At 40.6% G+C, this 20,446-nt stretch overlaps 1 protein-coding gene across 2 annotated transcripts; it reads right to left on the minus strand.

Moving 5' to 3' along the window:
• Positions 1 to 749: 749 nt before the first annotated feature.
• Positions 750 to 3,674, minus strand: TMEM225 (transmembrane protein 225). Of its 2 annotated transcripts, XM_019433520.2 has the most exons (4): positions 3,332 to 3,674; positions 2,570 to 2,716; positions 1,950 to 2,084; positions 750 to 1,242 (listed from the first exon to the last, which is right to left on the minus strand). In XM_019433520.2, the coding sequence occupies exons 1-4, from the start codon at positions 3,507 to 3,509 to the stop codon at positions 1,016 to 1,018; spliced, it is 687 nt and encodes a 228-aa protein (XP_019289065.2). In that variant the 5' UTR covers positions 3,510 to 3,674; the 3' UTR covers positions 750 to 1,015. The 2 variants fall into 2 exon arrangements, with proteins under 2 accessions (XP_019289065.2, XP_019289066.2); XM_019433521.2 differs by lacking the exon at positions 1,950 to 2,084.
• Between the last annotated feature and the right edge of the window lie 16,772 nt (positions 3,675 to 20,446).

A 20,446-nucleotide genomic window follows, 5' to 3' on the forward strand; every position in this document is an offset into this window, starting at 1 on the left:
AAAGTGGGCTCTGTGCTGACAGCAGAGAGCCCAATGCGGTGCTCAAACTCACAAATCCCGAGTCGAAGTCCAACACCCAACTGATTGAGCCACCCAGGCACCCCAATAAAGATAGTTTCTGCTATTCTAGTCCTAGATAAACACCCTAAGAGAAACTCTAGCTCATGGACAGAGGGAGTTGTGTATAAGAAAGTTCATAACAGCACTATTTATAACAGAATAAAAGAAAACAACTAGATTTTCATCAACTGGAGAATGAATATTTTACATTATATGTCTACAATGGAAAACTTAGCAGTAGTTTCAATGAATGAAGTCAAACAAAACGTAATGAATCCCAAAACCATACACGCAGTTGAGTGAAAAAAACAAGCTGCAAAAATGATCTGTACAGTCTGACTTTTAATGATCTTTGAACATTTGGAAAGCTAATCTATATAATTTTTAAAGATGCATTAAGTTCTAAAAAATGACAATGTGAATGTAAAATGATCAGCGATGCATCATTAAAAGTGTTTTGTGACGAGCAGCAAGGGAGGGAAATGAGATTAGGGAACTTTTTAGAGGAACATCCGTTTTGTCTATAAATTTAATTTGAAAACATCTAAAGCAAATAGGGGATAATTGTAAAATTTCATAAGGCTGAGTGATGTGTGCACAGGTGTTTATCATGTTTTGTATTCTTTCTGAATGTCTGAAATATTTCACAATAAAATAAGTGTGATGTACAGAGTTAACAATACAGCAAGTATTAGTTAATGATAATATTTATTAAATGAATAACAAATGTTATTAAATGGTGAGAACAAATAAAAGAAACCGTTCAGCAGGTCAGGATCGAAAAAAAATAAATAAAAATAAAAAAACCACCTTCCGGATCTTCTTACAGACCCTAACCCAGTCACATGCATTAAATAATGCCAAACAAAGACACCACGGCTGTAGAGACACAATGCACATACACACAACGTTGTTTCTATTAAGACAAGCACACACTGAAAGATACATTGTCAAATCATACAGCCCAGGTTACACGACGTGTTTGGATGTGTGCTCTGTTTGGAAAATCTTCCTTTGTGTGAACAATACTACGAAGCATTGTGGGCTGTTCTGGTAAGGAAATAACTTTGATAGAACTCTCAGACTCCTGTCTGTCCTTAATTTCTCTGCTGGATGTACGGAGGATGGTCAGGCAGGCAAAGCTCTTGATGGATTGTTTGTACTGTAGGAGAGAGAGGACTCCTGGGGAAAAGAGAAGCCAAGGAAGGGTGATGAGGGGTCAATGGAGAGTTACAGAAATACTTCCCTCTATGTCAGCAGAGATACTCCAACCCAAAGCCCTGTGGGTCCCTTTGAACTGCCCCAGCCCACTGGAGAGGAGGATGCTTTAGTGGACGAGACCAGAAGTGTATACACAATAGCTTAAATGCTGTTCATGTCATTTTGAAAGAAGACATGCTTCTGGGTTGTGAGTGCAATTCCAAATGAAATTTTCAAGACTTTTTAAGAAAATGAGGGTCTCCAGGGTTGTCAGGTGACCACGTAACATCAGATATTGCTTGTCTCTGACCTCCAAGTGCCTCAACACTACACTGGACACCCAGGGTATACTGTCCCTTGCCACATCAATAAACATTCCCTATCAGCAACTCTCCTTAGTCATGACTTGGATGGTTATCTCTGTCCTGAAGTGGGGATGGTGTGAAAGACAGTAGAAAGGGCAGAAATGAGAGCTGCCCTTGAGGCAAGCTTATTGAATATTTCACACAGCCCTCATCTCCAACTCTGCCCTTGAAGGAACTGCCCTCAGAGAGTGAGTCACCTGAACTTTCGCCCTTTAAAATGTAAGGATTGGCACTTTTCCCCATCTCGCTTTCCCATCCTTTTACTCTCCTCTAACGGGGATAGACTGGTTCTAATCACCTATCAGGGGCCCTGAAAACACTCACCAGAGGCCACAAAGAGGGAGACATTTAAGTAGGCAGTGAAAATGATCCAGGTGATCTTGTAACTGGAGTAGTACACGGTTTTACCTTGACTTAGCTTTTGGTGATACATTAGGAGTGCACAGAGCAGAAGGAGACCTAATGTCCAGACAAAAGAAGGTGGGGGGGGGGGGGAGGGGGCGGAATCCCTTCTAAGGAAATTTGGCTCTTCTACTCAAGTCTTAACCCAAGATATGCTTGACTTCCAAACCTCCTACATACAACTGCACTATGTTCAGAAATCGGGGCCTTGGGTAGCTTGATTGGTTAAGCGTCTGACTTCAGCTCAGGTCATGATCTCATGGTTTGTGAGTTCAAGCCTCACCTTGCACTCTGCTGACAGTTCAGAGCCTGGAGCCTGCTTTGGATTCTGTGTCTCCCTCTCTCTTTGCCCCTCCCCAATTTGTGCTCTCTCTCTCTCTCTGAAAAATAAATAAACATTAAAAAAAAAAAAACCCAACCTTGCTAAGTGGTACATTCAATTCAGAAGCTGCGTATCTGAGCCAAAGAACTAGGATGGTTGCAGCCTAGATCCTTAAACCAAATTTATCTCCAAGCCTGTGTTAGGGGAGCCAAGAGGTTACCTGTGAAGAAACTGAGGAAGACAGCGATGAAGAGGGTATGTTTAGTTTGAGGAATCAGGTAGGTGGATTCCAAACCCAGGAACAAGTTATGGATGAAGGAAAGGATGAGAACCAAAATCATCATGGTCCTGACCACTTCCAGGCCATCTGTTGGAAAGCAGAAGCTATGCTGAAAGAGGGACAGATATTTTTTCTAGGCTCATTTCCACCTGGAAATTTCCACAATTCTCTAGGTAAAAATCAGAATGAGGTAAAAATATTTCTTTAAATAATAAAGAGGAACAAGGGGAAAGAATAAAGAGGTAGGGGGCCTTAAGCTGAGTGGGAAAGAGAACCAGAAGAAACTGTTCTCTTAGTGTTTCTGTAAGTTTCTTTCTCTTCTATTCTTTTCACAGAACAGATTTCTTGTTAAATATAATTCATCCTGCCCTCCTCCAGTGGCAAAACAAGCTATTTTCCTTGTTGCCAGTTACCTTTCTTTTGTTCCTTCATGTTCTAGATGTGCTGACCACCCTGCTGCTACTGCCAATGTCTCTCAAATGTCCAGCAGTGAAGTCTGTGAGCTTCTAAACTTTTCTCCAAAATATTCAAAATGGCGAGATTTTAGAGTCAGTCTTGACTCTTGATTATGGAGCTGGGTGCAATGCAGCCAGCAGAAGTTGCCCCAGAGAATAATAATGAGTAAGCCGGTGAGATAAATGGAAGTCAAGGAAAGATGAACCCTCCCTCTCCACCCGTCTCTTTCCATAGTGCAGTTCTGACCTTCTGGCCAAAGAGTAGTGCAACATATCCAGGGACTGTGGCTTACTGTATTTTTCTTTGTTTCCAATGTCAGTTCAACCCATTCTTCCATGATGATTCCTATGGCCAAGAAGACTAAGGCCCAGGAAGAGAAGACCATGTTGGTGGCCTGGATACCTCTGGGTGATATGTTCCCCATTGTGAGTGGGGATTTCAAGCCGAGACCACCACCAATATCTCAGATGGCTCTTCTCTGATTTGATTATTTCTTCACAAGAGGAAGAGTAAAATCTAAACTTTTAGTGATTGCTGAGGTATTGGCAGGGGCAGAGCTCATAAAGCCTGTGGACCAAAGAAGATAAATCCCACCCCTCACTACTCCTATATGTGGGCCTGCCTTGCTGTCAGGGCTGCTAACTGCCATGGAATCATCTATTGACTTGACCCTTGACCCTGATGGCTGGTGCAGTAGGAGGACCATGGCTGACTACAGGTCATGAGAGAGCTACCCAATATAGAGGGAGATAAAATATCACATAGTAGAGAGAGCTGCCAGCTTTAGTGATAACTAGAGGCCTTGAAAGAGGTTAGGCATGCCTGACTAAAGAGGTCCAATTTTAGAGCTAGGATTATATGTTCCAGGATTACTTGACATTAGGTAGGGATCAGTGAAGAGAAAAAGGCATTCAAGATCGTTGACAGGAATAGTCAGCCAGCTAGTACAACAAAAGGGAATGACCATTCAGAATATAGGATGTTTTAGAGAAACTTGTGTCCTCATTTGGAACGCCTAAAGAAGTTTAGTTAGGTAGGCATCTGGGAAGTAGACCAGCACCTTGAAACCACAAAAGCTGGCTTGATACACCAAAGCATTGCACTCCAATATCATTTATAAGGCCAGACCATTATTTCTTGACAATTGTCTTTGTAACTTGTCAGAGAAAACATTTATGGATCCTTGAGTAGGCCACTATGGTATTCAGTAAGCTCAGAGTCAGAGGACTTGTATTAAAATCCTCCCCCTGCCCCGAAAAAAAGCCTTTTACTGAACTAAGATAAAAGTCATATCTAATGGCCTCTCTCTGCCTATTTCTTTGACCTTTCCATGGGCCAACTGGATTTCTTTCATTGCTTCAAACATGCTGTGCTTTCTTTCTTCCAGACCTCTGTACATATCTTGATATATTTTATTCTAAATTTTTTTTTAAAAAACAATGCTCAATATATTTAATCTCACAAGGGAGACTCCGTGGTTAAGAAAATGGACTCACGATCCTGGCTTTACATCCTGGCTCTACCGCTGAGCAGTTTTGTGATCTTAGAGATAATAATGCTTCCTACTACACAAGAATTTTGTAAAAAGATTGCATGAGTTTAGGAATGTAAAGCACTTAAAAAGCGTTCTTGGCACATAACAAATGACATGTAGGCAATTACCATAGTATTAATTTGGACTCCTTGGAAAAGCACCTCTGAGGCGGAGAATTGTGTGTGGAGAGTTTATTGGGGACTACTTAGCCAAGAGTCACATCTGCCAGTGTTTAAGGAAGCAGATTTGAGGAGAGGTTGAGCTGAGATGTAGTTGCAAGAAAAGAAATGTTAGCCAACACCACCAGGAGATTTGGACCTGGTGTGGCTTTTGGAGTTATCCTGAGTGCAGCAAGAGAGCTCAGTTTGCCCTGGAATGCAGGCTGTTCCTGGGCTGGTAACTCCCTTCTTCTGCGTCTAGGGCAATTCCTTTATCTCTCAGGAACTTCAAGTCTCAGCAGCCAGCACCTCGGGTAGTCTTGAAAATGAGCTCCCCCCTTCCCCTTTCCTTTCTTTATCAGGGCCAGTTTGCTGTTAGGGCTGCCAACTGCCATAGAATCACCTATTTGTTTGACCCTTGACCCTTGGGGACTAGTGTAGTGGAAGAACCAAGAGGGTCATAGCATAAGAGCACACTATGGCAACTTATATTATTATGCTCTTACGTATTGATGCTTTTATTTCTATGCAATAGATGCTTGAGAGTAGGATTCCTGGGCTGAAAGACTTAAGCCTCCTTTAAACTTATACATGATGGCACTAAGGATATAAAGATGTAGCCAGAGTAGAGAAACTGGTAGGATGTGAGGGATTTTCGAGAGACGGGTCAAGGAGGAAATCATGTTTTCAGCTAGGGAGAACAGTAGTCAACGATGCCATTAAGTAAGATGTAACATATGGCTGGAAACACAAGCCTGTTGAAGAAGCTAGTAAATACTGGTTTGGGTTCAGTTTAAGGTGTCTACAGGGCACACGATAGACAGAATTTTGTTCTGGAACTTGACAACAGATTAAGGGTCATCAATTAGTCTAGGGACGGCAGTTGAAACATGTGTGCATATCCTTATGTAGGGATGTAACAAGAGACAGAGAAGGAAATTCTGGAGAACGTCAATATTTATGATAAAGAGCAAAGGAGGACCAGTTAGAGAGAAGGTAGAGAAATACAAGTGTTGCTGAGGAAGTAAAAAGAGGCTGGAGTTTTGAGGAGAGATTGGGCAATGATAGCTAATGCTGTAAGGAAATCACATTTTGTAAGAGCTGAACAAAAATCACTTTATGGACAATCAGAATGCCATTGGTGGTTTGGGTCACAGCATCTTCAGTAAAATGAGGGCGGGAGTGGAGGCAGAAGAGAGACAGGCAGTTTTTGTTGTTGTTTTGTTTTTAACAGGCAACTAGATGAAATAAATAACAAAAAAGGGGAAAAGAAAAGTAGAATTGTAGTTTCAAGAGGGAAATGTGCAATATTGGAAAAAATAGAGAATAACATAATGATTCCCAGGTACCCTTCATCCAATTTCAATGGCCCTCCCCTGAATTATTCTGAAACAATCGCAGACAATTTCATCTTGAAATATTTGTTTGTGTCACAAAAAGATAAGGATTGATTTTTTTCCTGTAGATCTACTTCCTCCCTCTCCCTCCCCACCTTAATCTGGTTTATTAGGAGGTTATCACTTTTGTTCATCATTTCAACAGGTCCTTGTGTATTTATCCATTTGAAAACATTATTTTTATTTTTTAAAAGGTAATTTCACTTTTTTATTTTATTTATTTTACAGGTTGTAGCTTTTTATTTATTTATTTTTAATTTATTTAAAGTCAAGTTAGTTCACATAAAGTGTAGGATTGGTTTCAGGAGTAGAGCCCAGTGATTCATCACTTGCATAGAACACCCACTGTTCAACCCAACAAGTGCCCTACTTAATGCCCATCACCCACAAAGCCCATCCCCTCCCAAAACCCCTCCAGCAACCCTCAGTTTGTTCTCTGTATTTGAGACTCTTATGGTTTGCCTCTATCTCCATTTTCATCTTGTTTTTCCTTCCCTTCCCCTGTGTTCATCTGTTGTGTTTCTTAAATTCCACATATAAGTGAAATCGTAGGATATTTGTCTTTTATTTTCATTTTTTAGAGTTTATTTATTTATTTTGAGAGAGAGCGTGCAAACAGGGTACAGACCGAGAGAGGGAGAGAAAGAATCCCAAGTAGGCTCCACGATGCCAGAGCAGAGCCCAATGCAGGGCTCAAACCCACAAACTGTGAGATCAGGCATGACCTAAGCCAAAAATAAGACCCAGACACTTAACTGACTGAGCCACCCAGGTATCCCGAAAACATTATTTTTAATATATTCACTACTTTAGGCTGTTACCTTATTCCCCCTCCCCTTTTTTTTTTTGCTTTTATCCCCTTGAATTTCTTAAGATAGCTTAAAATTCTTTTTTAATATGCCAGGATTTAAGGTTATTTTTTTTCTCTCTGCACTGCTGTCTATGTCTTAGGAATTTTTTCTACATTTTTTAAAATAGACGTTTTAAGAGTATTTTAGAGTCACATCAAAATTGAGCACAGACAATTCTCTGCCCCCACACATGCACAGCCTCATCCATTATCAACATCCCCCACCAGAGTGGTACATTTGTTAACAATTAATAAACCCTCATTGATACAACGTTTTAACCCCCAGTCTATAGTTTACATTAGGGTTCACTGATGGTTATGTTTGACATTTTCATATGACTTTTTCTCCATCAGACCTCTTCTCAGGATTGCTTGCTCAGAAGGAGATTCTTCCCTTCTAATGGGGAGCGCTAACATCTATCATCCATGTTCCTCGAAGAGGATTGATTGCTAATGAAGAAACCCAGCATCACAAGGCAATATGCTTCACCATTGGTGTAATAAGTTGCAATAGGGGCATATTACATCCTGTAATATTGGTAAGTATTACCAAACTTAAAGCACTCATATAAAAGTGTATCCATTGATCGACCCCAGGTCCACTGGAATCTATGGAACGTACTCTAGACCTGAAACCAGGCTTCTCAGAATTGGTGAGGAGAAAAGAGGAAGCAAAGATTTGCAAAATTGAGTATATAATCCACTTCATGTGACAGAGACCTAGTTTCAGAATTTTGCCTCATTTGATATGGTCTTTCCTTTGGCCTATGTAGAGCCCTTTCAGTTTCTGCTTCGTGGGATCTAAGTACTCAAACCTGAGTGTTAAGGCTTTTTTTTCACCATCTTTGTAATAAATTTCACTTTCTATTAGACTGCTATATTGTTATTTCCTTCTGACAAGACCGCAGTAGGATTCTGCTCCTGCATTTGTGGACTATGTGGTAAGGAGGTGCCCTTCATGACCTCCAGAAGTATTCACTAGATTGTTCCAGTAAAGAGCTTTAGTTTCACCAGAGAGCCTTAGTTGTATTTATGTCAAAGGGAAAGCCTATAGTTGGGTAAAAGAATACATTTGAAATACACATCTCTGACATAGGGCTGGTATCCAGAATATATAGGAACTGCCATAAATAAATAAGAGAGAAAAATTTTCTAGTAGAAAAATGTGCAAAACACATGAACCAGACACATCACAAGAGAATATCCAAATGGTAAATAAAAACATATTGTAAAGGTTCTCTGCCTCATTTGTCATCAAGAAATTGAAGAAAGTACAGAAATGTTGAGCAGTGTCATAGGAAACAGTCTCAAAATGAAGAATTATGGAACAAAGATGATTTATTACTACCTATAATACTTAAGCAATTTCCAAATGCTCAGAGCAGTTTTAGGGCCTTTGAGAATAGAATATCCTCTAAGATATAGCTATGAATAGTTATGAAGAATGTAAAACATTTCCATGCATATCCAAGAGGAATCTCTTTAACAATCTGTGTGAATCGATGTAAAGGGTGCTATCAAGCGGGAAAAAAAAAAAAAAAAAAAAAAAACAACCCTGCACTCTAGTCCCCATTCTGCCACTAACTGGCCTTTTGGTTAGTGGGCAAGTGATTTCCTTCTTTTGAACTTTAAGTTTAAATGAGGTGATTTTATTTAACCTTGCTCACTGTCTCAAGCAGTAACTTTAATATGTGGGGTATTAAACCTCTGTGTGGGTATTAAATCTCTGTAGAAAAGGGAAATGAGATGTCTTTATTTTCATTCAGTGTTTGGAATTTGCATAGCTGAAATCCGACCAAAGAGTAGGTCAAGTACCTTTTTTCTCGCTATGACTGGACAATGTCTTTGTGGTTTTGGTATTGGAAAAGGAATCTAATTATTCATTCAATCATTCACTTTCAGGTTGGATTTTTTTTTTAATTTTTAATTTTAGAGAAAGAGCCTGCAAGTGGGAGAGAGGGATTAAGGAAGAGAGGGAGAATCTTAAGCAATCTCCACGCTCAGCACAGAGCCTCCTACAGGGCTCCATCCCACAACCTGAGCCAAAATCATGGCCTGATCATGACCTGAACCGAAATCAAGAGTTGGATGCTCAACCGACTGAGCCACCCAGGCACCCCAAGTCTCATTTTTTGATAGGAACAAACCTTTCAACACATACATAACAATAAATGTCTCCTTTCTGTACTTCTGCTTCACCCTATGCATACTTCTGGAATTATTTGTTACAAAATGTTAAAATATTTTGTAGGCATGTGTATTTTCATAGACCATATGCTCTTAGAAGGCATATTTTTTGGTTTATAATTGTATCTTCAGTGTCTGAAATAGTGCCTGTCACCCCTTATACAACATTTGTTGGGGAGATGAATTTCCACCGCCCTGACATTGACCACACACCCTAGCATCCACCTTTCCCCACCCCAAAATGCAGTAGGAGGGGACATGTGAATAAGGGAAGCAGTACCTCAAGGATCTGACCTATGGTGTTAGAAAAGTGTTGGAAAAGGAGGGCTTAGCGATTTATGTTCCTCATCTCTACCCCCAGGTATAGGATTTCTATGTATATAGTCACCGGAGTATTTCATGTTTTACCTGTGAGATGTTTTCTCCCTCAGTTATTAGTACACATGCTTTCTTTATTTCATCCATTTTGTCTTCTGTCCTCCATTCCAATCCCTGTACTGTGATTTTTTTTGCCCCATCATTTGGTTCTCTTGAGGGTTAAAAAACTCCGGGCTTTCTTTCCCAGGTTGTTGCTGCAGAGGAAATGTAGAAGAGGCCGCAAGGGTGATATAATTTTCTCTCACCACGGACTTGTATTGCAATGAAGTTTCATTCCCTTCTACCTCTCTAACAGCAAGAGCGAAAGAGAGAGATCTTGAAAAGGCAGAAGCTTTTAGTCTCTGATGACTTAGAAACTGACAAAGTTAGAAAATATCTGTTTAAAAAAAGGCAAAGAGAGATCTAACTGATGAGAAACAAAGCATTTTTGCATCATTATTAAAAAGAAAAGAGGGGCGCCTGGGTGGCTCAGTCGGTTGAGCGTCCGACTTCGGCTCAGGTCACGATCTCGCGGTGGGTGAGTTCGAGCCCCACGTCAGGCTCTGGGCTGATGGCTCAGAGCCTGGAGCCTGCTTCCGATTCTGTGTCTCCCTCTCTCTCTGCCCCTCCCCTGTTCATGCTCTGTCTCTCTCTGTCTCAAAAATAAATAAACATTAAAAAAATTAAAAAAAAAAAAAAGAAAAGAAAAGTGACGCCTGGGTGGCTCTGTCAGATAAGCATCCGACTTCAGCTCAGATCATGATCTCACAGTTTGTGAGTTCAAGCCCCCATCAGGGTCTGGGCTGACAGCTCCGGAGCCTGGAGCCTGCTTCGGATTCTGTGTCTCCCTCTCTCTCTGCTCCTCTTTCGCTCATGCTCTGTCTCTCAAAAATAAATAAATGTTAAAAAAAAAATTTTTTTTAAGAAAAGAAAAAAATCAAAATCAAAAAAGAAGAAAGGAGAACAACACGTGACAGAATATTTAGGAAAAAAGTCATAAATCCTACTATCCTACACCAACAGCTAATTTCCTTTTGCTTGTTACCCTCCAGTATCTGGTTATGTGACACATGTTCATGGTTCTACATGGTTGCAACCAAAGGTACTATATGCAGCTAATAGCATGGGCAGTTAGAAACTCTAAAATAACTTCAATGAGCACTCAAAAGTCCATTGGGTTGATATACAAAAGTATAACATTCTCCTGAAATAGTTTGCTTTTTTTTTTTTTTTGTAAAAGTTGGTTTTCATGAATTGTACAGGCACCTGTCCAGAAAAATGGGTGGAATCAGAGGAGTCAGGTGGTCACATCGGTGACTCCCTCACTGTGTCTTCCCTGCTCCCCTTCTTCCTCCCCAAGTACTCCATAGATACATTAGTATAATCTCTTTATATTTTTTAATTTTTTTTAATGTTTATTATTTTTGAGACAGAGAGAGACAGAGAGCAAGCAGGGGACGGGCAGAGAGGGAGGGAGACACAGAATCGAAAGCCGGCTCCAGGCTCTGAGCTGCCAGCACAGAGCCCGACGCGGGGCTCAAACTCACAGACTGCAAGATTATGACCTGAAATGAAGTTGGCCACTTAACCGACTGAGCCACTCAGGCACCCCAAATCTCTTTATATCTTATAAAACACTTCTGCGTGTATTTCTTATTTGACCTTCAAAAAACATTAACGTTCAGTTAGAACACGTTGGAATTATATCTATCTTATCAATGAGAAACTTTACTTAGAAAGAGGAGATAATTCGCCCAAAGGCCACACAATAGCTAGTAAATAGCAGGAAAGGATCTCAAAATATCTTCAAAATGAGAAACCCATGTGTGTTCTCTCTTTCTCTCTCTCTGAATATCCACTCCATGCACACATTTAGCCATTTACTAGGATCTGAAAAAGAACTGTAGACCACAAATCATGAATCATGTCACTCCTAAGACAGATAACCATGGAAAGTCCAGTTATAAACATTGGAATCCACTGAGGACTGTGTACATACGTACGAATGTTCTCTCGCCTGAAAGTATCGTGGAAAGTAGAAACTGTAATACTGTAGCATCCCCAATTACAAGATTCCCTTGTACACAATTGAATATAGTCCCATCTGGGGCAATTAAAACTTTTCCTAAATGAAACAAACTCCAGAGACCATAAAGGAAAATGGAATAACTATTCACCTAAATCAGTGTCTCCATCACTTATTCGCTTGATTAGGTACCTCCATGATCTCAACAATTATTTCAAGAATGAGGGCGTTGTGAGGCTCTGTCTCCAAGGGCTGGGAATTAACGGGCAATTCATTAACTGTACTGTTCTGGGACTCTCGCCTGGATAAAGTGTTTTCCTTCACTTTAAAGGGAAAGGTGGAGGGGCACCTGGGTGGCTCAGTCGGTTGAGCGTCCGACTTCGGCTCAGGTCATGATCTCGCGGTCCGTGAGTTCAAGCCCCGTGTCGGGCTCTGTGCTGACTGCTCAGAGCCTGGAACCTGTTTCGGATTCTGTGTCTCCCTCTCTCTCTGCCCCTCCCCCGTTCATGCTTTGTCTCTCTCTGTCTCAAAAATAAATAAGCATTAAAAAAATTTAAAAATAAATTAAAAAATAAAAAAATAAAGGGAAAGGTGGCTACCTCCCTGCGCTCCCCCAGAAATACTCCAGTTTGGGATTGAGAGACCATCCGCTAACAGACCTCACAATCTGAGACCTGGCTTGTCTGATTCCTGCCCGAGGAACATGTATTTAAGGCAAGACTGTATCATAGGAACATGTATTCAAGGCAAGACTGTATCATATTCCCTGTGCTGAAACAGCTATTCCTGACATCTCCTGAAGAGAAAGACATAAAGAATCAACATGAAACCCTGGGGCACGTACATAAAACTGGGATTTCCCCTTCCACGTGTTGGCCTCAGTGACGGTGGTTAACTGTGGTGTTTATGGGCAGATAGTGTCTAACACAGCATGTGTTTGTGGTCTGTGTCTAAACCTCCATCCAGATGATTTCTCCTGTCACTTGGCTGCCCTGTTCTCTTCTTCATCGGGATGCCTTCCTGAGGTTGGGCCTGGGCTTGCAGAAAGGATTCCCTGAAGGACAAAACTGGGTGATGACATTTTGCCACACCCAGGATTTCTTGATTCAGTACCTCTCTGGAATGCTTACGGAAGTTGAAGATTGTTTTTTCCAACCCCAGATTTATGGAATCAGAACTTTGCGGGTGGGTGGGGGGGACCAACTTTTTCCAGATGTGCTGAAAGATTTTTCAGCACACTAACATTTAAGAATCTCTTGCAGTCATAGCACTGACCACCTGGGAATGTTGTGGTGCTTGGTCTTTGGATGTGTTCCTTATTCTCTAGGCCCCTTTCCACAGTGCCCAGGGTCTTTGAGATGGAGTCCAAGAATCCTGAAACAAGAGGGGCCTTACTTCCGGGGCTTCTTTTCATGAATCACCTGAATACCTATGCGGATTATGAGTCTGGTGCATTTTTTGGAGAGGTCAGTGAGAAAAAGATTAGCAGATACTTCTCTAGCCAAGTTCACCGGCTCTATTATTGGGGAAAATATTTGCTCCAAATCGGTTTGCTTTTCAGATTTGGTGATGTGGGCTAAATCCCCTAGGAGACACTAAACGTCCTCTTTCTCTCTCCAAATATAAGCAGCCATCTTCTTGCTCACTCTCCTCTTGGGGCGGCAGGGCATGGGCTCTGGTCTGAGGCTTTGTGGATTCGCTTCTTTGCGGATCTGCCACTTGCCCGCTGTGTGGCCTTGAGTAGATTTTGCAATCACTCTGAGCTTGGGTAATCTCAAGGGTAAAATGGAGTCCCATGTTTAGCTCATTGAGTAGTTACTGCTAGCAACTGGGATAATGTTTTCCAAATGTCTGGATCAGTACTCAACAAATATCAAGTCCTTTCCCCTTATCTTCCCTGTGTGTGTGTGTGTGTGTGTGTGTGTGTGTGTGTGTGTGTACATGGTGTGTCTGTGGGCAGTGGGCAGTACAGACACATCTGGACATATCAGATGATATAATGGGGGCCACCTTCAAGTTTCCATTTACATCAAGGCCAAGAATTCTTGAAGAATTTAAATGAAGACAAAGCAGGAACTTGATCTGATGAGTTTGAACTAGTAAAATAAACAATATCCACCCTCAGAGAGGTATAGAATCTGAGAACAGTACGGAGCTGTCACTGAGATTTGACTCTGCACCTTCTCTCTTTGCCTTTTCGTGGTATTGGAGGGAACAAAAAACAAAAATCTAACTTTAGTGGAAGTCTCTGTAAGCTGTGGCTGCACCATTAGCATTTCTTGGATCAACACCTAGCAAAATACAACACGTAGGCCAAATGTAAAAACGTGTCTCCACTTACGACCCTCAGTGGTGGACCTCTACTCTGTTAGAGCTAGAATGGCTAGCAACGTCTGGTGGAGGCTGCCCCACACTCTTGGGTAGACTCTCCCGAAGGGGGTGTTTCTAGTACTGATGGCAGTGACAATGACGCTGTGTGTGGATCCTACGGTTTGGCCCAAACCTAAGTGCGCTAACTAAAAGCCTCGGAAGGCTCTGGGTCTTAAAGGGGTTAAAAAGCAGAACAACAAACAAACAAAACCATACAACAACAAAAGCAAAGACAAAAACAAAAACACAAAACCACCTCTAGCATCCTGGCCTTATACCAGTTCACCTGACTTTAGAATTTTCTCGTTTCTCTGCCTAGTGACAGCATCCTGAATCTTTGTGTTTGAGTGTAGACGAGTAAGACAAGGAAGAAGAGAACTTCATCCAAACCATTCTCTATCTTTATATTTCTATCTCTGCGTGACTTCTTGATCTCCATGTTCGATTTCATTATAGAAACTTCCCCAGACGAGGCATGGGAGAGTAACTGGGTGTAAAGTCAGATCAATGTTCTATAATTTTATCTCCAAAGTAGTATCTAAGTTGGTTTTCATATTAGTTATTTCACTTGATCGAACATCTCAAATCCTATACCCTTTGCCTAAGAATTAAAGAGAATGCCCTCTTAGGCAACATATACCCTAGCATTTTTTCAGTTGATTCTACCATGCCAGTGGTGGAAAATAAATCACGTAATTATGTGCGTGGGAATGAAGATCAATGACTTACGGGGGTCATCAGAGAAAGGGTTTGATCTATCAAGAATGATTACTCTAAGTCAAACAACACATTAACAGTTATATATAGGGTCTCAGCTCACCTTCGATTCAATAGTAACAAAGTAGAACACAGAATAACATTGCACATTGGAAGGAACTCTGGCTATAACTATTAAGACATTGCTTTTGTTGACTCAACTTTGACTTATCCATATTACAATGAAGCATACCAGATAATCTGAACATTTCTCTTAGCCTTTGGATCATATTGCATTTTACAATCAGACAACCCCACATATTTACATAACAAATTACAAATTGCTTTTTCAAAATATAATTTCTTATTTAAGTAATCTCTACACCCAATGCAGGGCTGGAAGTTACAACCCTGAGATCAGGAGTCACAGGCTCTAGTGACTGAGCCAGCCAAGCACCCCACAAATAGCTTTTTGTTCCGAAATAAACTACTTTCATGGCAAGGCAGTCACACACACACACACACACCCCATAATAGGGCGATCTGAGATTTATTTTACTAAACATTATTCACAATATGTATGATTCATGGGCTGTCAGTGGGTATCTTTACTACACTTAAAGTGTTGTGTTTAAAATACACTTCCAGTAGACCCCTATGAAATAATATTGCTAGGACAAGTATAAATAAAATAGATAATATTTGATTTTAAGAATAAGGAAGAATATTGTGTAATAAGTATCTGCTTTTCTAATACCATAAAATTTATCATTCATGACTGATTTCTTTTGGTTAAGAGTTGATCTCATACCAAATTTTGAGTATACGATATGATATTCTGAACTAGAGGCACCAAGCTGTGTATTAGATCCCCAAAACTTACTCATCTTAAAAATGAAAGCTTTTTAAAATTGTGAGTATGTGAGGTTTTGGATGCATTAATTAGCTTGATTGTGGAAACCATTCACAATGTGTGTGTGCATGGGTGTATATCAAATCATAACATTATACAACTTAAATATATACCATTTTTATTTGCCAACTATATCTCAATAAAGCTGGATGAAAAAGTTGATCTCATTTGGCAATTTTTCTGGTAAATGGAAATCCTCCCCTCTAAGTTGGCCTATTTTCAGGTTTCTCAGATCATGATTTTCTAGATAGGAAAAAACAAAGTTTTTTTTAACTTTATCCATTTGTTTTGACACAGAGAGAGAGAGAGAATAAGCGTGTGAGATTCGAAGAGAGACAGAGAGCTAGCAGCGAGAGCTGAACCAAGAGTCAGATGCTTAACCTACTGAGCCACCCAGGCACCCAAAAACAAAGTATACTGATTGAATTAGATGCCTGGTGGGGATAAGATGGTGAAAAGAGAAAATTCAACTATATTCCAGGCATTGTGTTAGGTTCTAGGAACACAGCGATGAATGAGAAATTATCCCTCTTTCAACAAGTTCCCAAACGGTAAGGAGGCCTGCGTACATGTGCATATGTGTGGTGGAAGAAGGTGCCAAAGTGGTGGTCAGCACAGAGGAAAGATAGTTGGGGGGGGGGGGGGGGGGTGCTTGGGTGGCACAGTGAGTTAAATGTGTGGCTTTTGGTTTTGGCTTGGGTCATGATGTCATGGTTTGTGGGTTCAAGCCCCGCATCAGGCTCCGTGCTGACAGCGCAGAGCCTGCCTGGGATTTTCTCTCTCCCTCTCTCTCTGCTCCTCCCCTGCTCTCTCTCTCTCTCTCTCTCTCTCTCTCAAATAAATAAATAAATAAATAAACAAAACAAACACACTTCAAAAAAAATTTAAAAACAAGAAAAATAGGGGCGCCTGGGTGGCTCAGTCGGTTAAGCGGCCGACTTCGGCTCAGGTCATGATCTCGCGGTCGTGAGTTCGAGCCCCGCGTCGGGCTCTGTGCTGACAGCTCAGAGCCTGGAGCCTGTTTCCGATTCTGTGTCTCCCTCTCTCTCTCTGCCCCTCCCCCGTTCATGCTCTGTCTCTCTCTGTCTCAAAAATAAATAAACATTAAAAAAATAAAATAAAATAAATAAAATAAAATAAAAACAAGAAAAATAGCTGGGGAAATATGACTGGTACCAAAAGCATTTTTACCTAAGAACAGAAATTGTTTCACAGCAAGTACTAGGTTTGATCCACCTTTTCGCCACTTCCAAAAATTTAGCATATGTCTTCCTGTAGCAGATACTAATTAACTGTGAAGTCATTGAAAACAAATAATGTCATAATTTCTGCCACAGTTGGACCTGAGTCCAGTAGTTTGTTCTGAAAGTTTGGAGTTTTCAAGTGCATTTGTCAGTTAAGGGTGCCACTAGGGGCTCGTCCAGAGGTCACCAAGCACATGGTGCTCACCGTCCCGGAAAGCCACTGCTAGGGACTGCCTGGCTGGCCCCAGAGCCATCCCTGACATGAGTTGCCCATAATCAAAAAGAGGAAGCATTGACTCTGCTGCCTTTATCCCCAGGTTCTTTCCATACTCCTTCCACTTTCTGCTTCCTAGACTTTTTCTGCTCAGGACCTTTCTACTCCTTGAATATCCTTTTGTATTCACTCAGTTTGAGCAAATTGTCCCCACTTCTGAAGGCTCAGTGTAAAATCTACCCTCCCAGCCATGCCTGGGTGGCTCAGTCGGTTGAGTGTCTGACTTCAGTTCAGGTCACGATCTCATGGTTCATGGGCTCGAGCCCCACATTAAGCTCTGTGCTGACAGCTCAGAGCCTGGAGCCTGCTTCAGATTCTGTGTCTCCCTCTCTTTCTGCCCCTTCTCCACTCATGTTCTCTCTTTCTGTCTCTCAAAAATGAATAAACATTTTTTAAAAGTTTAATCTACCCTTCCATAAAGATTATCTTTATCACTATAGACAGTAGTGCTCTGCTACTTTCTGAGCTCAAACACTACCCACTGCTTAGTACATGGAGGACTGTATACGATCCTTCCTGCATACAATCATTTGTCAGGCTAGTCGTGTGTTGAACAATATACTCTGCCTCACTAGATTGCAAAGTTCTGAAGGGATTCATGTTAAATCCTCTTTCAGTATGCCTAATCTATGATAGAGGGCTTAAGTATGCTTAATAAACAAATCAAAAAGATTTCATCATGTGATGAACACCAGGTGTTGTATGGGAATGTTGAATCACTATAATGTACAGCTGAAACAAATATTACACTGTATGTGAATTAATGGGAATTTAAATAAAAATTTAAATTTCTTTTAACTTAGAAAAATTTTTTAATGTTTTTGTTTATTTTCAAGAGACAGAGAGAGAGACAGGGACAAAGACAGAGCATGAGTGGAGGAGGGGCAGAGAGAGAGGGAGACACAGAATTCGAAGCAGGCTCCAGTCTCTGAGCTGTCAGCACAGAGCCCCACGCGGGGCTCAAACTCATGAACTGCTAGATCATGACCTGAGCCAAAGTCAGACACTTAACCGACTGAGCCACCCAGGTGCCCCTAAAATTTTTAATTAAAAAAAATAAAAAGGCTTCATCATTTGTCATTTAAAAATGTACAACTAGGGGCGCCTAGGTGGCTCAGTTGGTTAAGCAGCCAACTTGATTTCAGCTCAGGTCATGATCCCACAGTTCATGAGTTCAAGCCTCACATCAAGCTCTGCACTGATAGTGTGGAACCTGCTTGGGATTCTCTCTCTCTCCCTCTCTCTTTGCCCCTCCCCAACTCATTCTCTCTCTCTCTCTCTCTCTCTCTCTCTCACTTTTTCCCTCAAAATAAATAAACTTTAAAATATATACATAAAACTAGAAATCTACTTCTATAGTTTAAAAGAATTTCTATGAGAAAATTATACACTTTTTTTAAATCCATTCCGTTTCTTTAGCATTGTGTCCTAAATAATTCCTAATGTTGGGTTATATTAATTGCATGACTCTAGAAACATGACCACATTAAATCGACTAAGTTTACTTATGTAAAAAGAGGATGATAGGGACAGTTCTTACAAATATACAAATACGGTAAACCCCAGGAGATAAGAAACTCTTGAGAATTACCAATCTTTATTTTTCCAGACATACAATACGTAAACTGAGACTAGAAGTCACAGATTCATTAAATCTGCTCTTCATTTTCGCTGTGGTCTTGTAGACACTTAAGGATGAAAAGGTATAATTAACCCGACTTTATTCCTAACGTAAAAAGGATAGGAAGAGGAAGAGGCACTCAGCAAGCATGTCCCGAGGAGGAAAGGGAGTTTCACACTCACAATGCTCATATTGGAGAAGTATTGCAAAAGATTCGAACATCAACTCCTGATTATCCACCGGAGCTCTGGAGGTTCCAACGTTTGCAGTCCACTGAACCACAGCAGTAGCTGTCAGAGGCCGTGGACACTCATCTTGGACACAGCTGTGTGTTACCCCCTCATCCAAAAAGGGGCAAATAGAGTCGAATCTGTGAATAAAGCTGTGAGATCACAACATCTAAAGTAGGAATTTTACAAATACATTTATATAGACCTTGCAATGCACAGAATGTGTTTATACTTATTGTCTTGTTTAATTGGCACAAAAAGATTAAAGTATTTATTGTCTTTTACAGGTTAAAACATGAACCTCTAAGAGAATTTACGAGGAGTCCAATATTATATAGTAAGTCTTAGAGCCGTGGTTGAACTAAATCTTATGACTCATAGTTCAGTGCTCTTTTTGCACCTCTGTGCTGATGGTTTCCTTCTTGAGCCTGGGGTGGCTCAGTCAGTTAAGCATCCAACTCTTGATTTCGGCTCAGGCCGTGATCTCACTGTTGGTGAGTTCGAGCCCCACATCGCGCTCCACACTGATGGTGCAGAGCCCTCTTGGTCTTCTCTTTCTCCCTCTATCTCTACCTCTTCCCCACTCATGCTCTCTGTCTTTCAAAACAATTTTTTTAAAAAAGGTGGGGGTCATGGGGATTTGACAATTAGGTCAGATTTAAAAATATATATATTCTGGGCCTGTGCTGTCCAATATCGTAGCCACCGGCCATATGCAGCCACTAAGCGTTTAAAATGTGGCTAATTTGATTTGAGAAGTGCTGTAGGTATAAAATCCATTAACAACTTTAAAGATCTGCACCAAAAACACAAAACCATGAAATAGTTCTTTAGGATTTTTATATCTTAACATGTTGAAATGAGAAAATTTTGGATATATCAAGTTAAGTAAACTGAAGTATTACAATTGACTTCAGCTGCTTGTTTTTACTTTTGGAAAAAAATGGACTTCTAGAATTTTAAATTACCCATATGCCTGCATATATTTCTACTCGGCAATGCTAATCTGGACTCCACCTTTGTAAAATAGTTTCAATTGTCATAGTTTTAACAGTACTGTGTGGTGCATTAAAATGTTTAAAAACACCTTTTACATGAGCAGATTACTTTCGAGTTCCTGAAATTATGTGAGAATCTGAATCAGGTCTGGGTCAGTGTAAACAGATCACTTTGGAAAGTGTTCCAAAACAACACAAAAAGTTTTAACCCCAGAATGGTGGAACTTACTGTTTAGTAGATGGTTAAATAAAGTATTTTTCTGCAATGTGCTAGCTCACATTGCTAACATTGTTAACAATGCTAACGTGTAACATTGCTAGCATTGTTCTATGTGGATTAAGGTATCATTTTATAACATGTCTTCCCTGCAAACACAAAAGCGTAATACAATTTGTCATAATAAGCTATTGGACATGCACATTTCACTGCCATGAAGTCTCTGAGTCTGCATACAGATGGCAAAATACTGAAATGTAAAATACAGTTTTTTATCCTTCATCCAAGA

Source organism: Panthera pardus, unplaced genomic scaffold (assembly GCF_024362965.1).
Source record: "Panthera pardus isolate Hobbes unplaced genomic scaffold, ASM2436296v1 HiC_scaffold_12, whole genome shotgun sequence".
Lineage (NCBI taxonomy): Eukaryota > Metazoa > Chordata > Mammalia > Carnivora > Felidae > Panthera > Panthera pardus.